The 21,792-nt window shown below is 42.9% G+C and overlaps 1 protein-coding gene across 2 annotated transcripts in view; it reads left to right on the top strand.

Moving 5' to 3' along the window:
- Positions 1 to 21,792, top strand: part of snx29 (sorting nexin 29) — a 183,218-nt gene that overhangs the window by 12,920 nt on the left and 148,506 nt on the right. For both annotated transcript variants that reach the window (XM_078280045.1, XM_078280046.1), the window contains exons 9-13: positions 183 to 295; positions 702 to 798; positions 973 to 1,055; positions 6,858 to 6,921; positions 7,617 to 7,745. In XM_078280045.1, the coding sequence (XP_078136171.1) occupies positions 183 to 295; positions 702 to 798; positions 973 to 1,055; positions 6,858 to 6,921; positions 7,617 to 7,745 (486 nt within the window). The remainder of the gene's footprint in view (positions 1 to 182; positions 296 to 701; positions 799 to 972; positions 1,056 to 6,857; positions 6,922 to 7,616; positions 7,746 to 21,792) is intronic.

Genomic DNA, 21,792 nt, shown 5'->3' with positions numbered 1-21,792 from the left:
GTTTCCGGTTTACATCCTCCAAAGCATTATGGGAGGCACGGTTGACAATAGAATGTGTTGTGCAGTTGAGGTTTTAATCTAAAATGTCCACAACTGAACTATGGGACAGAACAGTGAAATGTACTTCTCTCTCAGGGAAAAGCCACAGCCACACTGACTGAAGTGTAATTGTTTTGATTTAGGGTGGTGGTAGGCAGCCTGTCCAGTGTGTCCACGTGGAGTCCTCTACAGGTGATGACCGAACACAGAAGCTCAGACATCCTCATTCCTCTGAACCCTGCAGACTCTCAGCCAGGTACTGTAGACAAAAGCTGGAGACATTATTTACAATCCTGCACCTTCAAGGAAGACAAAGAAATATTAAAAACACTTCCTGATGCATTGTGTTCCTGCATCCGTATAATATTACTTGAGTGCTTCTAGCCTGCACTGCTGCACTGCTCCTACATTTACATTCACTGCTTGCACTGCACAGTAACTATTTTACATTACATACATTCTATAAATATGTACATAAATAAAGAGTTACAGTGGCAGCTCTAAGAGTGCATTTTATTTCCCTGTTTAAGATTCGGTTCTGTTTGACTATTTTTACTGCTGATAACAGCTGCTTATGGCTTCAGCGTAGCGATCAGATTTCTGAAATCTCTGGACTTTCTCTGTTAGTCTACACCTTCACTTTCACTTCTATTATGTTTCAGTGAGCCCTGTGGAGGACTCTGATGCATTTCCTGCCCAGCGTGAGTCAACAGGACCGGTGGCAAACTGTGAGATCAGCAGATCACTGCTAACATTCAAGTAAGCTATCATTTCAGACGGAACTGATGTGCTGCTGTGTGAATTATTTGCAGTATAGTGCAAAATATTCATCATGGTTCGGTGACAGGATTAAACGGGCAAGTCTAGTCGGTGTGCTTTTCTGCTACAGCCTCAGCTTTCCTCACAAAAGTGAATTGTGAAATGTGTTTTCAGTATGGAGTCCAGTCCACCGGCAAAGTCTGCTCCACTCTCCAGTGTGCTGCCAACATCTGGTCTGCCAGAGTCCATGACAGTGGGTGAGTGCTTTTTTCCTCCTGTCTGCCTCTTCTTTCTCACTCTCTTTCACTTCTTGTTGGGTTTGTTCTTAAACCGGTTTTGTGTTGAGCACACGTGAGCGAGCACAAAGACAACCCAACAGTGTCTCTGCATACAACTTCACTCATAGCAATGAGATCACTTTACTTGCAAGGTTTGAACTTGCTAAGCAACAAAGTGGATTTCAATTTTATGAATAACGGCTGTGGTGCAATTTCCAAACAAAGACATGTCAGGAATTATACTGTTGCGATCTAAAGCAGGGATCTTCAACAGGGGGTCTGGGAACCCTAGGGCTCCTCAGATTCAATGCAGGGGGGAGAGGGGGGCACCAAATTAATCTTAATTTTTGAAAGTTTTTTTTTCAAAAATTCAAGTCTTAACATGAATCCACATATATTATCAGCAAATATAAATCCCCACTGCTTACTGACCTTTAGGTAAGGTAGTCACTAAGCCCATCCACAGATAGAGTTGATCCTAAGGATTCACTGTGCCACATGCCAAACATGATTTATAAAATCATGCCAACAGTTATGTTAATAGCTTAGTGTTCTATGCAAAAAAGGTATGTATTAGGGCTTTAGGCCGCCCTACACGTTACCGTAGACCCAGTTTAATATGCGACTTCATTTTATACAATATAATAATACAAAAACCAAATGACACTTACTAAAAGAAGTGTTATGTCATAAACATTTATGACTTGTTTATAATGTTTTTTACATGTTCATGACAGTGTCATGTCACTCTTATGTAGATACCTTCAAGCAAAGTGTTATCAAACATAGCCTCTACATAACCTCAAAACGAGTAAAATAGGCTTAGAGTTCAGCCTGTTTAGCTTCATATAAGGAAAGAATTGCCAGAAACGTATGTTAAATAGGCTTGAAACTAGATTTAGATTTATTTGTTTATGGACTGCACTCGTTCTGCTAAGCAGGCAGTCGAATCAGTGAACAGAAACGCTGAAAGTAGTAACGTTAAGGTTAGGGCCTAATGCAGCACAAGTTTCAGTAAGCGAAGTCACTTCTTTGCAGCGTCAAGGATTAATGAAATCAAACATGAAAATGATTTTAATTCGATATGGCAGCAAAAATGTAAATACAGTAGTTGAATCACCAGTTCCTCATGAGGTTTTATCCGAAGGCAGTCTGATCGCAGAGTGTATTTCCCAGATGTCTGCCATGGTACTGAATCCTATGGAAGTCCTGACATGTCTTTGTTTGGGAATTTCAGCAGCAGCTGTCGTCTGTAGCAAATTAAATCCCACTCTCTGATTGGTATTTTTTCAAACCTTGTTGTTTTCCCCTGTGATAAGAGATTGTTCAGTTCTTTAACCATATTTCACATTATAGCAAATGATCCACCAGGTGGCACTGTTGGTCCAGTGTATGCATATGTTACTTTGTACACACGTCTGCTCCCATCAAAGGGTTTTGCTTGAAAGAAAAAAATGGGAGCGCGTGACACAAAGTCAGATTGTGTGAATTCCTGTCATTTACATACAACTGTACGATTTCAGATGTGGATAAAACATGCTTGACTAGCACTTTAATGTGTGTGCGACTAACATCACACACACAGGTTTTTTTGTGGTTGGTGTTCTGCTCGGTGCCCTGGAGCTAAACAGACCACAAGACGCTCACACTGATGCTATTTGCTTCCTTGGATTGTGTGTGTCAGTCCCTCAGAAAAAGTGCACACAGAGCTCCTCTCCAGACTCACTGACACCCAACAGTCTCATAGGAAGAATTCCTTCGCGACAGAGGCAGAGATACCAATTTCTACACCTGTTGGCTCAGTAGACCAGAATGCAACGCAGCCAAAACAGCATTTTGAGTAAAAGACCATGACTTTTTCCTCGACTGGAAAAAAAAAAAACTCTCTCCCTTGCTAGCGCTGGCTCTGTTGTTTTTCTCCTCGAATACTCCTACTTCTGTGGCTGTGGAGGGAGCTTTCCAAAGTTTTGAAAAACATCCCCCTGATGATGTCATAGTGATGTCATCAGGGTTCATCTTAAAAAATGTAACAGAAACCCTTCTCTTCAAATTTAAGGTGAGGAATTTTGAAGAAGTCGGTATTTTGGATGCACTGTCTAACGAAAGACCCTATTGAGATGCATTATGGGAAATGCAGGATCCAGTGTTTTTTAAGGTTGACCCATATTAGGGACTAAATCTCAGGATACCTGGGCCTCTGCTGGTTAGTTTTTAACTCTGTCTCTTGAGTTCCCCAAATGTATGCATATACAATACTAAATTGCTTGAGCTTTTGATGAAGTCAGGAATCAAAATGAGCAGTTGATTGGCCCGTATGCTGACACAAGACAGGAATAAGACCTATGAATAGGAACATTTGCAATATATAATTACAGCGTGTGTATTTAATGCTAAAGAATAGTAAAAACAGCTAATGACAGTGTTTGCCCTCACCCATACACACACACACACACACGAATACCAAGCATGCTGGATTTTGAAGGTGTGTGTGGGAGAAACTGAGAGGAGAAATGTTGTTAGTGGATGAGGTGTGTAGTACAAGCTCTCCCTCTGTGATTTCCACCTGGCCTGACAGCTTGTGAGGCCAAGCAATCCATTGATTGGAGAGTATAGAGTCTATAATTCACAGGGCACGTCGATTACATGGCCTAGCTCTCTGCTAATGCATCTATTATTGGAACAATTGGGCAAGAGCGTGTAGGTTCCGGTGGGCGCACACACACACACACACACACACACACACACACACACACACACACACTCTAGCTGTAATTTGTCCATGTCCCCCTGCGAGGACTGAGGGGCGTCTGGCTCTACTAAAGTCCCTAATGGCTCGTCTGCGGCACCTGCTGTGAACGCGTGGTCGGACTTAAGGTCACGTTTATTTCTGGCCTGCTGATGTGGAGAATGGAGCTGTGGAGATAATAGACTTCCTTTATCTCTTCTAGTCTCTGTTGTGCTCTTCATCTTCTCCTCCTCGCCCAACCAGGCACTTCGCTCGGGGCTGGAGGAGACCTACTTGTGTCTTGGGCTACATCGACACCCTACATTAGTTATGAGAATTGAGATGTGGTCTCTGCATGTTGTGTGTGTGTGTGTGTGTGTGTGTGTGTGTGTGTAATGGTGGAATGCGATGTGCAGGGTAGATTAACTCCTTGTCCCGTGGTTATTTTTGGAAATCCTGGTAACAGCCTAGTTAGGGGCTTTTTAAACCTTCATGTGCACCCCCAAGCGTAACTATGGAGATGAGTCACTGTACCACCACACAGCCGGGCCCAAATCTGTCCTTTACATCAGGACGGAGATTAACATCAGCCAGTAGCTGACTGCTAGCAGACTTGGGCTGTAGCTGATGCAGTTCAACTGACTGATGCTTTAAGGCTAGAAAGGATTCTGTGGATTTCACACTGAAGTTGCTGCTATCTGATGTTGTTTAAATTCGAACAGATTCCATGGCAAAATGACACTTAGTGCTGCAGCTGATTATCATATTCAATGAATATTGTTTTTTTCCTACATAGTGATCCTGGAATTGTCTATATTTAGGCTTGGTTTCTTTTCTCTTAAAGTCAGAGTACTTTACAAGAGCTCAGTAATTATACTAGCTTTGGAGAAACATCCAAAATCATTACTCCAGATATATTTTTGGGTGACAGCTTTGCTACAATAACAATTTTCAGATGGTGTGTCTATCTATGCTCTCTTCAAAGCCACCAGACTCCTTTGACAAAAAACAGTAATTTTACCTCGCAGAACATGAGAGTTCCTGGTCTTGCGCTGCGTGGATCGGTTAGTTAGTTCATGTTAATATGTGACTTTGGTGAATCCAAACTAACCCTTGAAAGCACCAAAGTCACTCAATAACACAAACAAACTGACCAATTAGGCGCAGCGGTAGACCAGCAACTTCCGTGTTTTGCAATGTAAAATTACTCTTTTTGTCCAAGGAGTCTGGTGGCTTTAAAGAAAGCATAGATGGATATAAAGGCTTCCACAGCAATACATTATAGCTTCCGTGTCGGTACTCCTGCCTGCTTCTCCAAACTGGGGAAGTGCCATTCACCATCTACTGTAGATAATACACTGACTATGGATAAGTACCTCATACAACCAAAACGCAAATCTGAACAATCCCTTTTTAGGCACAAATATCAGCAGAATATATCAGTGAATTCATTAGAGGGCTTTTGGTACTTTGGTACTAGTAACTGTTCTAAGTGGTAACACAATAAAAATGTCTGGTGTTGGTGTGTAGATGTTTGAGCCAAAATAACCAAGAAGATGATGGTTTTCTTGTCCTGCTATCAGCTGTGCTCAATTATATAATCGGTTGCACAAAAATAATACTGCCTACCTCCTGCAAATGACACTTTCTCAGCGGACTATAATTCACTTGTAATTGTTGTTGTGAGTTTGGTTTCATATTTTCGTAAAAAGTGTTGTGGTGTTGAGTGTTTTGTTTCCCCGTTTTTGACTATTATTATGGTTGGTTGTATTTCTGTTTCTGTTTCCTTTATTTTCCATGGATTGTTTATGTTTAGTTTTCCTGTTTGTATTGTGTATGTTTCTGTGAGGATTGTTTCTGTTTCTGTTCCCTGTTGTGTATATTTCTGTTTCCTGTTTTATTGTGATAATCGGGTTTTCTGTCTTGTCTAGTTTTACTTCCTGTGTTTGTGTGTACTTCTGTCATGTCTTCCAGTGTCAACTCAAGTCAGTTTCTGTGTTTCCTGTAGTTACCTGTTTTTGTACTTCCTTTGTTTTTTGGATTCCTTTTTACTACCTCCTGTAATTGTTTTTTTGCCTGCGGCAGCTCTCGGGACTCCCTTGGTTGATTTTTGTGTTTTGTCAAATAAATCCTCAACGCCAACTTTCTCCTGCCTGCCTGCCTCTCTCTGCGATTGGGTCCTCTAATTCCCTGCTGTGTAACAATAAGTTTATGAACCCATGCTAAAGTTAACTAAAAAGAGGAATAAAAAAAATCATCTTTTGGGACTTGATCTTAATGCCTTAATTAGAAAATCCGACCTTTAAGGACACCAATTTTCTTTGTGAATGAATAATGTATCGTAAATAAATAAATAAGTAAGTACACCCCTATGTTAAATTCCCATAGAGGCAGGCAGATTTTTATTTTTAAAGACCAGTTATTTCATGGATCCAGGATACTATGCATCCTGATAAAGTTCCCTTGGCCTTTGGAATTAAAATAGCCCCACATCATCACATAACCTTCACCATACCTAGATATTGGCATGGGATACTTTCCATAAGATCATCTCTCAATGCAAATCAAACCAGCTATTAGGCTAACTGAAATAGAACCATGCCAATCTCTAGGTATGGTGAATTCCTCTTTTTAGTCAACTTTAGCATGCGTTCATAAACTTATGAGCACAACTGTACATAGTTTAATGCAAATGGTAGCCAGTGTCCCCTACATGTATCTCTGATTAGTTTATTTATTCAGGGATTTTTTAGTAGCTTCCTAAACAGTATGCTTTACTATCGCAATAAAAGTGTTCTCTCTGAGTCCAATTGATATTCTGTATAACTTTGTCACCTGGAAAAAGTAAAAAACTGATTTCATGAAAGCAGTTCATCTTACGGATGGAACAAAAGTGCAGCATTAAAAGTGGGATTCTGTTTTTTTTTTTTTTCTACATTTGAAAACTGTAGGTTATTAGTTTATGCATATTGCTGTGTGTATTGTCTGTGTGTGTTTTGTGTATTTGAAGTAGCTTTAGTGCATACATCTCACCATGGTCTCTCTCTCCTCTGCAGTGGAGCTGCGTCAGGCCATTGTAGCCATGATGAACAGGAAGGACGAGCTGGAAGAACAAAACACGTATGTTGGGATCATTTCTCCAATATTTGCTGCTTGCCAACCCCCAAACACACACACAATTACACACACATACTCACACTCTGGACTGGAGGAAGATATCGAATGACTTTTCTGTATAAATTGTGTCTGCTTGTTTTCTTTTTATCCTGAGACGAGAGTTTTTTGTGCTGACTTGGGGCCAGTAAACGGTTTTGTTTGTGTTTTGTTTTTAGCATTAAGCCACCAGAGGCTGTGATTTATGCTCATTTAACAGCTGCTTAAAAGGATCGGGGTGCAAACTGCAAAGCACAGTTCAATAAAAGTCTGTTGTAATGATGAAAATAACAGTCTAGTGTGTCTAGTCTAGTGTGTATACACCTTTGCGATTTATCCTAAATAAATGTTAATCTTCTGCCAAGCAGTATTTAAATCTTTATGATAACTAATGTGATTTGTACTCGAGGCATTAAGAAAACAGCGATGCAATCACACGATGGGTGTTGATTAAGTGTTTTGTATCAGTGCCGTGTGTGACTGCGATTAAAGAAGCTTAATAATGTTTATCCGCTCTACCGTTAATGAAAATAACATTAGCAGAATGTCAACATGTAATATGTCTAAATGTGAAGGATTAGGTCTGCACAAGACGTTATCACCTGAATGTAAATGGGACGGCAAATACAGAGATACGTGACCTAACCTCGTGGATTTGACAGGTCTCTTCGCAGTCTGCTGGATGGGGAGATGGAGCACTCAGCAGGCCTGAGGCAGGAAACCGATCTGCTGAAGAGGAAGCTGGCAGAGCTGGAGGAGAGACACACAGCCAAGGTCCAGGCACTGGCCAGGTAGGAAACAGAGCGTATAGCTTACAATGTGGAAGATTAAAGCTGCACTTGGCTCAAATTCTCCAAGAAAAATGGTCCCATTTTTATTTTTATTTTTTAACAACCATTAACACAGATTAGAGCTGAGACAGTGTACATTTACTTATTTGCTAAACTGTTGAACTAGAGCTGAGACGTTTAGTCGATTAATCGATTGTAGCAACCCAGTAGTGTTCTTTATGTATTCAAATCCAAACATTCACATTTTGGTCGAAGTACGTTACGTTTTAGCATCAAAATGCTGTTTTCCCAAGCCATTCTTACAACTCCTCTAACAAACTACGTGACGTGACGTAAGTTCTGTATGATGACAGCACACTACTGTCATGGATACGTCCACGTGTACAGTACAGTACAGTACACAACAGTAACTGTGATTGCTATCGGCACAGCCTCAGTTTAGAGAATCAGACAGAAAGGGAAACATTTTACTGCTGTGTTTGCCACGTTAGGTTGGATATGAAAGTCACACAATAACACAAACAAACTAACTGATCGAGGCAGGGGTAGCAACTCCCATGTTCTGTGAGGTAAAATGGCTGTTTTTGTCAAAGTAGTCTGGTGGCTTTGAATAGAGCGACATGTAATGCTGTGGTAGCCTGGCTCCGCCCTCCTACGTACTTCCGCTCAGTTTTCATTTTCCTTCAGTACTCCGTCTGGGTTTGTGGTATATTCTTGGGTTTTCTCCGGTCACATTTTTACCGGTCCAATCAGTGAACAGAGGGAGTGGCTGAGAACGATGATGTTGAGGACGTGCGCTAGTTTGAGTTGTAGTTCTGTAATGACGGCAGAGAAAGATGCGAGTGAAGCCATTTGGTCCATTGTGGCAACACCGCCGAATATCCAGAAGTTAAAACCCGAGCAAGAACAATCTTTGCTGAGTTTTGTTGGTATCCATGATGTTGTAGCCCTCCTCCTCCCCACAGGGTTTGGGGAGGAGGAGGGCTACAACATTTGAAGTTTTGATTGTCCAGCTTGCTCTGTTAGTGGTGAAGGAGTTGGCTAAGGCTAACGCTAGCAATGCTAAGCCGACGTCACGACCAAACGTTAGCGATTGGTTATGGCAGATCCAGAGTGGCTCTGGCCAGATCCAATAGTTTTAAACTTCAACAGAGTACCCGTCTTCAAGGAAGTTAACACTTATCAGTGGAGAGTGGCCAGACTCTCTGTACAAATGAAATGTACCAGAGTCTGGTAGGACCAGGCTACTGCGTCCACAGCAGTAACATTACATTGCTTAACTTCTGTGCCGTTATGTCCAAACTTAGCACAGCTTACATTGACTTAGCCAGTGCTAGCGTTAACATTATTTACAACAAGTATAAGCTAATAAGGTAAGCGGGCGTTTCCATTTGAAAAACCTGGAATAGAACGCAGATGGACTCGACCTTTTAATAGGCAACTATAATGATTATCTTGTAAGCAGTTTTCAAGCAGAAATCCCCCACAACCTCCAGTATCCCAAATTGTGAGGCTTTTCTTTATACATTATATATATATATATATATATACATATTACATGTACAGTAAATGATATATCTTTGGGTTTTAAACTGTTCAAATGAATTTAAAGATGTCACCTTGGGCTCTGGGAAATTGTAACCAGCATTACTATTTTCTCATATTTTCTACACCAAACGGTTCACTGATTTATCAAGATAATCTACAGGTCAATCAATAATGGAAATGTCATTACTGCCCTTGAAATAACAACTCAAGAGAGCTTTAAACTCCGAATAATTATCTTCTGTTTCCACCTGTAGAAGCTGGAAGTGTGGAGTTTTCTAACATAGTTCTGTATGGCCATCACTCTATTTTATCACGCTGTATCTGCAACAACATTGATTGTTATCTCTCTTTACTCCAATCAACATATCGTCATTTGAAATGTCTCTATAAGAAAAGTGTCTATTTTGAGGAGAAAATCCAGCACAAGCTACTAGTAAAGAGGAAGTAGATCTAATGCCCAGTGATGCACCTTCTACTTTGGAGTCTGAGGACAAAGGTAACTTTGTTGTTGTTTCCTTCATCATCAGCTCAAAATGAGTAGTAGCTGTGTATGGCTGATGGGAGGATGTTTTCCAAAGCAAAGTGCCTTGTTTTTTTTTTTTAGAAAAGCTGGCATTTTAAGCACTCGACATTGTAATGATTGTTTGATTGGTACTAGCCATTCATTCATATCAACCCCCTGCATATATTCGTTGGCTGTTTAGTGCTGTGGGATCGTTTTATATCATGCAGTTTTAATTGCAATTCAATTTATTTGACTAGCCCTTTCTCACATTTTGACTTGTCATAACAGGAAGTACACAGGTGGCATAATAACATTAACAATAGCCATGTTGAGTTCAGTCGAAGTTTGGGAACTTTCGTCTCATGTATCTACAAATTGTTTTTCAGTCAGTGAACATTGTGTATAAGCTGTAATAGCCTCGAGGGCCTTCATGTCTTGCGATTAAAGCTGCTTTGTTGCTGCTGATTGTGCTGGGCTGTGCCTTACACCTACAGTCGCTGCATCAGTGTATCACAGTAATTACCACTACACCGCCAAATGACAAGAGCTTTACACAGTCAGGAAAAGGAACTATATTTGTGCTATCACTATAACTATCACTAAGTCTCCACAGCGAGTTCAATTCGCTCATGATGAAAAGTATGGAGAGCGAAAGTCAGAACCACTTTTTCCCTTTAAAACCCATTGTGGTAGCCTGGTCCTACCAGATTCTCGTCATTTGTACAGAGAGTCTGGCCACTCTCCATTGACAAGTGTTAACTTCCTTGAAGGCAGGTACTCTGTTGAAGTTTAAAACTATTGGATCTGCCCAGAGCCACTCCGGATCTGCCATAACCAATCGCTAACGTTTGGTCGTGACGTTGGCTTAGCATCGCTAGCGTTAGCCTTAGCCAACTTCTTCACCACTAACTGAGCGAGCTGGAAAATCAAACTTTTGCCATCATCATGGCCACCAACAGCCACCAACAAAACTCAGCAAAGATTGTTCTTCCTTGGCCATTTATTAAATTAATACGTTTCAATGTCAGTGATCGATTTTATAATCGTTTCATCTGATCTGAGGCCATATGTTTTGGACACTCGGGTGAAGAGAGGGGCGGAGCTGTCAACCGATCACCATCTGGTGGTGAGTTGGGACAAGGGGTGGGGGAAGACTCTGGACAGACCTGGTAAGCCCAAACGGGTAGTGCGGGTAAATTGGGAACGTCTGGAGGAGGCCCCTGTCCGACAGACTTTCAACTCACACTTCCGGCGGAGCTTTTCGGGCATCCCTGTGGAGGCTGGGGGCATTGAACCCGAGTGGACAATGTTCAAAGTTTCCATTGCTGAAGCTGCGGCGAGGAGCTGTGGTCTTAGGGTCTTAAGTGCCTCAAGGGGCGGTAACCCACGAACACCGTGGTGGACACCAGTGATCAGGGAAGCCGTCCGACTGAAGAAGGAGTCTTTCCGGGATATGTTATCCCAGAGGACTCCGGAGGCAGTTGCAAGGTACCGAAGGTCCCGAAGGGCTGCAGCTTCTGCAGTGAAAGAGGCAAAGCAGCGGGTGTGGGAGAAGTTCGGAGAAGACATGGAGAAGGACTTTCAGCACAAGGTGCTTCTGGAAAACCGTTCACCACCTCAGGAGGGGGAAGCAGGGAACCATCTAAGCTTTGTACAGTAAGGATGGGACGCTGTTGACCTCAACTGAGGAGGTAATAGGGCGGTGGAAGGAGCACTTTGAGGAACTCCTAAATCCGACTAAGACGCCCTCTATGGTAGAGGCAGAGCTGAAGGATGATGGGGGATTGTCGTCAATTTCCCTGGTGGAAGTTGCTGAGGTAGTTAAACAACTCCACAGTGGCAAAGTCCCAGGGATTGATGAGATCCGTCCAGAAATGCTTAAAGCTCTGGGTGTGGAGGGGTTGTCTTGGTTGACACGCCTCTTCAACATTGCGTGGAAGTCTGGGATGGTGCCTAAGGAGTGGCAGACCGGGGTGGTGGTTCCCCTTTTCAAAAAGGGGGACCAGAGGGTGTGTGCCAATTACAGGGGTATCACACTTCTCAGCCTCCCCGGTAAAGTCTACTCCAAGGTGCTGGAAAGGAGGGTTCGGGCGATAGTCGAATCTCAGGTTGAAGAGGAACAATGCGGATTCCGTCCTGGCCGTGGAACAATGGACCAGATCTTTATTCTCGCAAGGATCCTGGAGGGAGCCTGGGAGTATGCCCAACCGGTCTACATGTGTTTTGTGGATCTGGAGAAGGCGTATGACTGGGTCCCCCGGGAGATACTGTGGGAGGTGCTGCGGGAGTATGGGGTGAGGGGGTCCCTTCTCAGGGCCATCCAAACTCTGTACGACCAAAGCGAGAGCTGTGTTCTCGGCAGTAAGTCGGACTCGTTTCAGGTGAGAGTTGGCCTCCGCCAGGGCTGCGCTTTGTCACCAATCCTGTTTGTAGTATTTATGGACAGGATATCGAGGCGTAGTCGGGGTGGAGAGGGGTTGCAGTTCGGTGGGCTGGGGATCTCATCGCTGCTTTTTGCAGATGATGTGGTCCTGATGGCATCATCGGCCTGTGACCTTCAGCACTCACTGGATCGGTTCGCAGCCGAGTGTGAAGCGGCTGGGATGAGGATCAGCACCTCTAAATCTGAGGCCATGGTTCTCAGCAGGAAACCGATGGAGTGCCTTCTCCAGGTAGGGAATGAGTCCTTACCCCAAGTGAAGGAGTTCAAGTACCTTGGGGTCTTGTTCGCGAGTGAGGGGACAATGGAGCGGGAGATTGGTCGGAGAATTGGCGCAGCGGGTGCGGTATTACATTCAATTTATTGCACCGTTGTGACGAAAAGAGAGCTGAGCCAGAAGGCAAAGCGCTCAATCTACCTTTGTTTGTTTTCGTTCCTACCCTCACCTATGGTCATGAAGGCTGGGTCATGACCGAAAGAACAAGGTCCAGGGTACAAGCGGCCGAAATGGGTTTCCTCAGGAGGGTGGCTGGCGTCTCCCTTAGAGATGGGGTGAGAAGCTCAGTCATCCGTGAGGAGCTCAGAGTAGAGCCGCTGCTCCTTCGCGTCGAAAGGAGCCAGTTGAGGTGGTTCAGGCATCTGGTAAGGATGCCCCCTGGGCGCCTCCCTAGGGAGGTGTTCCAGGCATGTCCAGCTGGGAGGAGGCCTCGGGGAAGACCCAGGACTAGGTGGAGGGGTTATATCTCCAACCTGGCCTGGGAACGCCTTGGGATCCCCCAGTCGGAGCTGGTTAATGTGGCTCGGGAAAGGGAAGTTTGGGGTCCCCTGCTGGAGCTGCTACCCCCGCGACCCGATACCGGATAAGTGGACGAAGATGGATGGATGGAATACGTTTCTCTATAGAGCTCCCCCTACAGCTTCGGAATACATATTTGGCAGCTCCTATGTTTACTTGTGTCTGACTCCTCGCTCGGTCTTCCGTTTCCTCTTTCTCTGTTCCTCCGACAATGCTTTCATAGCTTTCTGCTTCATTTTTGCCTGCTCAGCCACGACGATGACAAAAACTCGCCGGCCCAAAGTTGCAAGGGTGGTTTTTCAGCAACAACAGGCGCTAGGGGGGAGCAAGACGACCACCATTCAACAAAAAAAAAGTCATATAACCATTCCAATGACTCCGAAGCTGTTCAGTTGAGATAAGTTAAGCTAAAAAAATGGCATACTTCCCCTTTAAAGCAACACTATGTAACTTTTCCCACTTCGGTCCCCCTACAGGTTGTCTCATTGGAACTACAGCTGCAGCAAGTTACATAGTGCTGATTTAATTACGACAAGTGTACACGCCTCGTCATCATATAAGAAAGCCTACCTTGGACAAAAAACGAATTGCATTCCTTAGACTTGAAAGTGGAGAGAGAAGTGGGAATGACATACAACAAAGGGCCGCAGGTCAGAACCGAATCAGCAGTTGCTGCGTCAAGGACTGATCCTCTGTATATGGGCGCGTACTGAACCAGGTGAGCTACCCAGGCGCCCCCAATAAGCAGGGTTAAGTTAAAATGGATGAAAGAAAACTTCCCTATCGATATGTATTAGGGATGTAACGATTACCGGTGTAACGGTAAACCACGATAAAAATGTTGATGGTAACAATTACCGTTTTCATTTTAAAATATCATTATTATCACGTTGGATTACCACGGTGTGGAAACTGTTTGTATAATCCTTCCCAGCTTCATTCGAGTCTCCTGAAGTTGCCGCGCAGGCGCATTGCGTAGCCTACAACGTGCGTTTCTTGAAGTTGGAATCATGGCAGAAGGAGGAGATGACAACGCTCAGGACATTTATCAGCCCTCTAAGAGGACTAAGTCTGAAGCATGGGCATATTTTGGTTATTATAAGAATGCTGAAGGACAGTTATCCTGTCTGCAGAACGTGCAGGAAAAAAGTATATAATTAGTGGTGTGTCTTTGATTTGTTTACGTATTGTTCTTTATGTCTTAGCTTGAATGTTTGGATTTGTAATTTATAATAATAATAATAATTTATAACTACACTACTGGAAATGTTCCTGACAAATAAGCTGTTTACATGCTGATCCATTGCATCCTTTGATGTTAAAAGTTGCACTTTTGATAAGGTTTTGCCTATATTTTTGTAATATAATAAACACTTACACTTTGAAACTATTTCAGCTTGTGTAGGCCTATCAGTGCTTTCTGAACATATTGAACACACTTTTAAAATACCGCGATAATACCGAAAACCGTGATCATTTTGGTCACTATAACCGTGAGGTTAAATTCTCATACCGTTACATCCCTAATATGTATAATACAAAATGTAGCGCCTCTTGTACAAGAGCTTTTCGACAGTGATGATGACAATGTAAGAGATGATTAGGATTAGAATTATTTCACCCGTCCGTCCACGGTTGGTGCTGGGACGGTTCCTGTCATCTAAGCTGTTCATCACACATTCACTACGCTTGGCGCTGTGCTCCCCCCCAGTGTCCTGACTCCTTAGCCATCAAATGTCGGCAACAGGTTTTTTTTTTCTTTTTCTGGTAGCGCACTGATGGAAGTGGCGCGGTGTGGATGAAATTAGATCATGAAAAAAATATTATTATTTCAGGTGGTAACGTGTTACTTATCCCCAACGCTGCCAATAAGTGACCACCTGCAGTTTCCCTGGAAGTGAATTGCGTCACCTCAGCATTTACAATTGATAGCCTATATGCCAGAAGTCTCCAGTCGAGCCTAGAGCCCTTTAAATAGAGCATTAGTCATCCTTCAGCAGTCTAAACAGAAAGCCCCGGCACGTCTGCGTTCAGATAGTAGCCTCCTACAATAAGTCAAGCCACCAGCTAGGATTGATCGAGTGACTCAAGTTAATTGTGTAAGGACTGCTACAGCTGATGGGTCCCCAGCTTGGCGAAGGGAGTGCGGCCGCTGACGGGGGCTTTTTAAATTTGTTAATAAATTTGTTGATAATTTTCATGTTCACTTGGAACAATTTTGATGGAGTTGAAATGGCAAGTGAGGTAGCGAGAGTGTACAGGGAACAAGGGATGGCCCTCATGACTGCCTGACTCTCTCTGCAGGCGACTGTGACATACAGTGTGCTTTTTCTCCCAGTCAAACGCACACACTCCAACACACAAAGGCGATTCTATAGTCCGCCGCTAAATCTCAAGTGCTGCTTTTCCTTCTCAGTCAAATCTGTCTCGATCAATGGTGGCTATAAATACCACTGAAGGAGCAGCTAGCCACTGAATGAGGGCTGGAAGCTGTCAGCATCATTCAGTGAAAGGAGGCTACTGGCAACGGTTGCTAAGAATCCCACAATTCTTTGTGATTCACGCGCACTAAGAGTGAATCGGGAGTCAGTAAGCCTGACATAAAATCTGACACCGAACAGTAACATCTTAACACTTGAATGGACAGTTGGCTCGCTCGGTGACCGGCAGCTGGCTGAAGTGCTTTACTGCTGCTGAGTTAATTGAGACAGATTGTTAAATCCGCTCTAACGGTGACAGGAATCACTTCGCTGAGAGCGGAAATCTTCAGGTTAAATGTTTATCTTTACTATCTTGTGGCCCCGCTGTTTGAGGAAGGCGCCGTCAGTCATCTACTTATTTTAGTGCTTCTCCTAGTAGTACAGTAGTAGAGCAGCCCCCAAACCCATGGAAGTGGCGTGTGTGTGTGTGCGTGCGCGTCTTGAGCCCGGCTGCATATGGGGGTGGCAGAGGATGAGCGAGCCGCCATAGATAGATTTCGGCTGACGTAGACTCCGGCAGAGGGGAGTGGGCTAGAATCAGCCCGCTGCTCACTTACCCACACACAAAACTCAGATGTACTTTACAGCAGGACCCTTACTCACTCACACACACACACACACACACACACACACACACACACACACACACACACACACACACACACACATATCCAAATATAACATGAGAATGTAAGACTCTCACTCACACATTGACGCATAGCTGCCCACGTACTCAGCCTCAACTTCTCCCAGACTGGAGAAATCCGAGTGCACGTGCAATAGTCCTCATGTATGTATGTATGCACGCAGCGCCTCACCACTTGGTGCCAAACTTAATTTGTAATTCTGTCCTTTTATGGTATTCTGCAAGTGTTTGTAGTCAACTGTGCTAATTGGATTTACTGTTATTGAGCTTTCTACTGGTGGCAAATACCACGGTATTATGGACTGAAGATCAGTATTGTGACAGAATTTAGGGGATTGCCATTAGTGATACATAAACATACAGTATTTCCACACATTACCAATAATTGGTAAAATGCTTACTATGATTACCAAGCAAGTACAAACATTTGGTGCTCATTTGACTCTGCTGCTGCAACACTGAGATAAGGAAAGACAATTGAAATGCAATGCTTTGCAATACTTTTCAGCTGTCAGCATTCACTCCCATTTTCTACAGGAAATGCATTTTCTAGTAAATAAATATCGCTTTTGAATATATTATATGTATTTTCAAAATAAGTCGGTATCACTAATCCATACATTATCTTCCTAAACACTAAATCTGTAAATTTAGATTTGAAAAACTACTGAAGCTTACTTGTATGTTGACTTCTCTACAAAGAGAAGCTCCCTGTGAGGTTTCAACAACAAGTAGCAGGATCATTTCATCCAATGTTTTTGTAGAAATACATTTTTGTGATCACGCTTGTCACAAATCTACCTTACCTATTATGTAGACCAACAATGGCATTTTAATTTGTAGAAAATAATCACAATTTAAAGGTAGTCTGTGGAGTTTTTGACCACTAGTAGCGCTGAGCAATGTTTTTATGAGTGGCTGTCAGGTCTGTTGTATAGTGTGTGCACATGTACATGGCGCAAACATGCAGGGCAACTTGTTAGATACTAATTATTAAGCCCTACTTTAGGTCTAGATTTAAACATTTTATGATAACCCAAATCCGACGTGATAACTAGGGCTGTGCTTAAAATTTGATATGACAGTATATCGTGACGTAGTCCTCGTTTATGTGCGTATCGATGCAGATGCTTCTATATCAATACAATTATAGCAAATGTTGTAACTGCAGTTTTGAAAAAGAAACCTCACCTATAGTGCGGTGCACAATAAAGCCAATAGGTGGAAGCAGAGGCCAACCCACATTACACAATCAGCGCATTTTTCAATTTAAAACCAACATTCCTTCAAGCATGTTAAGTTTAAAAATGTAAGAATATTTAATATTAATATAAAGAATATTAACTTTGGGATAAGAAGGAGAATATTTTATTTAACTTTTAAGATCTCTATGGGCCTGAAAAATCAAGATGTATCGTATCGCGAGGTTGTAGGCAATTCCCAGCCCTAACGATATCTGTCCTCACATCTCCGTATCTTCATCACACAGCGCCTTTTATTTAGTTACCGTCACTGCTAATGATAAAAAAGACATTGAGTCGTTAAAAAGAACTGTTGCTTTAAAAATAGAATGAAATTGGCCTTGCTCTGAATGTCTAACCCTCAAACTTGTTCCCTCAAGCCTGCACACACACACACACACACACACACACACACACACACACACACACACACACACACACACACACACACACACACACACACACACACTCTCTCTCTCTCTCTCTCTCTCTCTCTCTCTCTCTCTTTCTCTCTTTTCCTCTCTTTCCCCACAACTACTTCTTGTCCCCCTTTTTAGACGTCAGTTGGCAGAGCAGAAAGCAGGCCTCTCGCTGCAGGAAGACGGGAAAGCGGCCAGTCGAGTGGGCTCGGGCCAGGAAGTGGTACCTCGTCACTGAGGGGGTGGTTGGACAGGCGGACAAATACACGCACGCACACACGCGCGCACACACAAATGAAACGGGAGCAGATGCCTTTTTCTTAGCTGGCTGGGCTGTCGTCTTTTCTCCAGGCAGTCTGGTGCAGTGATCTAAGAAGCGGCAGAGAGAGCGGCTGTGAAGTTTGCCTATTGTACTTGTTGGGAGAATTTAGACTCAATGTTTTCTTCCTTTTTGAAGTCAATTATATCACTCTGCCCGGGGCGGGGGGGCTTTTTCCTTTAATGCTGAAGTTTTAACAACCCAGCCCTGCACCCCATTGCCTTCTTGTGCCTGAGTGGATGTGTGTGTGTTTATACAGCTCTGTGCATTGAGTCTTTGGAAGTGTGACACGAGAGTGTATGCTTGGAAGTATTTTTTTTTTTTCCCCCAGCAAGGCTGAGCAGTAAATTGCACTCAGGAGCATTACCCAGCGACTGAGCTATCTGTCTCTGAAGGCGTCTTTGTACCTCTCATTTACTACTTCCAAACAAAACCAGATCATACCTGAAGAACAGCCAATTTAGCTGTGTTTAGTGCACATTAAGACGACTACTAAGTATGGGGATAATAAAGGAAGGAGTGGTGGGAATACAAGAGATAGAGAAAAATCACCCCAGGGCTTCTTTCAACTTAAGTAATTACTGCATGTAGTTTAGGTTTAAGCTTCCCTCTTGAGATACTTTTTGAGAAGCTAAGATTCTACATCCTTCCTCTCTTTTTAATAATCTCTTCCAGTATTTGCTTTATTAAAAACACGCACAAACATTACAGTCGTCACTAGCTTTCGCCCTTTCACACAAAATATTTACAATGTCTTTATCTCTTAAACGCACACTGTTTCTCTTTCACCATCTCCTCTGTTTGCACACAAAACAGTTACCAGTTTCTTTAAATCTATCTCGAAGGCACACACAGCATTTACAGTATATCTCTCTTTGTTTCTTTTGCAAACAAAAACGTATTTTATGAATCTCCTCTTGCGCAAACACTGCTTCCCACTTTTTTGCTCGCACGGAAGAAGATGAGGTGATTTCAACAGTTGTATTAACCAACGTGGTTAATAGGCTTATTCTCTGAGCAGGCGTTCACACTAACAATATTTCTGGGTCAGACTACTGCCCTTGATGAGAAAGTGGTTTGTGGCTGGTCCCATATCAGCTGGACGAAGAATGCAGTTTTCGCAACAGAGATGCCGAGCAAGTACTTCTCATTTAAAACTTTACTGTCCCTTGAGGCAGAGAAGACACTTAGAGTTTCAGATGACTTTCAGACCCTCCACATTTCCAGCGATATAGCATTCACTAGAAGCACAACATGAAACAACTTTAATGGATCGCTCTCAATTGGAAAGCATTAACGGAGAGCCAAAGCCGCTGTTTCTTGCTACAGTTTTAGGAAAGAGAAAATTGTGCAATATTGACGCTCCCACAGGGCTTTGTAGTTTAGATTTGTTTGATTTCCAATAGTCAAGTTCTGTCCTGTGGGTCTGAATAATGGTTGTCCACTAAACTGAGGTTGTAATGATGGACTCGCCAGAAGCCTGGAAGTGAATGCAACACAGAAATGTAGGCCTAAGTGGGTATTTATTAGCATATGGCTGTCCAAATGTATGGGTGCAGTTTACACACTGTGTATACAAGGCAGTTTACTCCCTGGGTCAAACGTATAAGGCAGAATTGAAAATAACTAATGTTTTCCTTTTACCGTGGAGAAATTCAGTTACTTGCATGGTGTACAAAGAAGTAATGCTGAAACATTTGGTCGATTTGTGTTTCTCAACTTGGGAGTCAGGGTTGATTAAGGGCTCACGAGAGAAATCTAAGTGGTTCCGAGATGAATATATGGTGGTCCAGACTAAAATATCTCAACAACTAATGGATGGATTGCCATGACATTTGGTACATACATTCATGGTGCCCAGAGGATAAATCCTAATGACTTTGGTGATCCCCTGTGTTTTAATCTAGCAACACGAGCAGGGCAAAATCTTTCAATTCATTCTGTGAAAGATCTCAACATCTACTAGACGAATTGGCAAAGGATCTTGTCCACACATTCATGGTCTCTAGACGATGTATCTTTAGGACTTTGGTGATCCCTTAGTCTCGCATTGCCAGACTGGCTAGTCCACACAGCAGAAAAACGTGCTCCGATTTATTGGCATTACTTTAAACCAATCACAATTGTCTTGGGTGGTGCTAAGCGCCGAGCAGCGCCCCGGTGCCGCTGCAAAATAGCCTCAGGAAGGAACATGTTTTGGTAGAACGTGTACGTTCAAAAGTTGTTTTAGTCGTACAACAGAAAATTCAGATTGGACAGATAGTCTAGCTAGCTGTCTGGATTTACCCTGCAGAGATCTGAGGAGCAGGTAACCATAGTCCTCATAAGTTGAGTTTAAAATGCCAACACAAAGAAAGCGGAAGATAACAGACATCTGGCCAAAAAGGACATCCGGCGGAATTTCTGGCGCCACCGGAGCAATCCCGGAAGTAGAAGGTCGTGGCTATAGACTAGTGATCCCCTGACTTTTCCTCTCACGTCACCATAAGGTTGACATTTGTGGTTAGAAGTGCAGCCCCACAGAGCCACGTAGCACAGCTTGAATCGACTCTACTTCACTCCCTTTATTTTGGATTTCCATTAGCAAAAATTGTGGATAGTACCTGGTACCTAATTTGTTTTTGTTACCACCTGGGTCGTGGTTCCACGTGAGCTGAGCAGATACTAGAAGTTGTAGTTAAAACACTGCAGAACACTTATTGAACAGAGAGAATCGTCACTAGTGGGACATGGGCCATCCTGCACAAACCCATAATTTTTAAATAGCCAAGCTGCTGTCAGTAATTCACTTGCCCCAGATAAAAACAAAAATAGCACCCCTCAAAACTAGTGAGGTCGTACACTAGCGAGTCCAGCAAGTGTCGCGTTAAAGTTGAGGTCATGGCAGTTTCATGCAGCTTTACTATGGCGATCAGCTGAGAATCCCGCCTACACTGAGGGGATACTATCCGCAGAGGGAAAAAAAATAGAGAAAAGCACCTGGTGCCAAAAGTGAGAGGAGTTGAGTCAGACCGTGTGGTGGAAATGAGGCCTACATTTTGTTTCATTAAAAATGCCAGAAAGTTTTACATCTTCAGACTACTACAAGCAATTAAAAATGATTGATTTAGTTAATTGACAGACAACTGTCCAGTTAACATTTTTGATAATTAATCATTCAAAAAAATTCATTAAGAAAAAATCCTTTTCCAGCCGTTTCCAGCTTCTCAAAAGTTAAGATTTCTCTGTTTTATTTCATTGTGAATTGAATTGGTTTTGGCCTGTTAGTTGGACAAAACAAGCAATTCAAAAATCATCTTGAGGGCTTGAGTTAAGGATAAATTGTAAAAAATAATTGATGGAATACGAAATAATGAATATGATTATTTGCAGCCCCGACGGGAAGTGTCGTATTACCCTGTGCCTTTGAGCCGTGATGGGAAACCTAATAGGAGCAAGGCATATATTTTCTCCTGATATTAAACCGAGGCATACAAGAGACATAAAAAGTAGAAAAGGAATGAAAATGTAATATCTGGGGATGTTGAGGAATGAGGTGGAGAGTTGGCTTATCAGTAATGAGCAGGTTAAACGCTCATGGGGGAAAACAAGAAGTTGTGTTTGATTTAGCATGTGGTGGCCTGGCCTGCTGTACGACCTGAGGGAAGCCGCTC

Source organism: Sander vitreus, chromosome 21 (genome assembly GCF_031162955.1).
Source record: "Sander vitreus isolate 19-12246 chromosome 21, sanVit1, whole genome shotgun sequence".
NCBI lineage: Eukaryota > Metazoa > Chordata > Actinopteri > Perciformes > Percidae > Sander > Sander vitreus.
The sequence above is the reverse complement of the archived record's forward strand: the minus strand, read 5'-3'. Positions and strand labels throughout refer to the sequence as shown.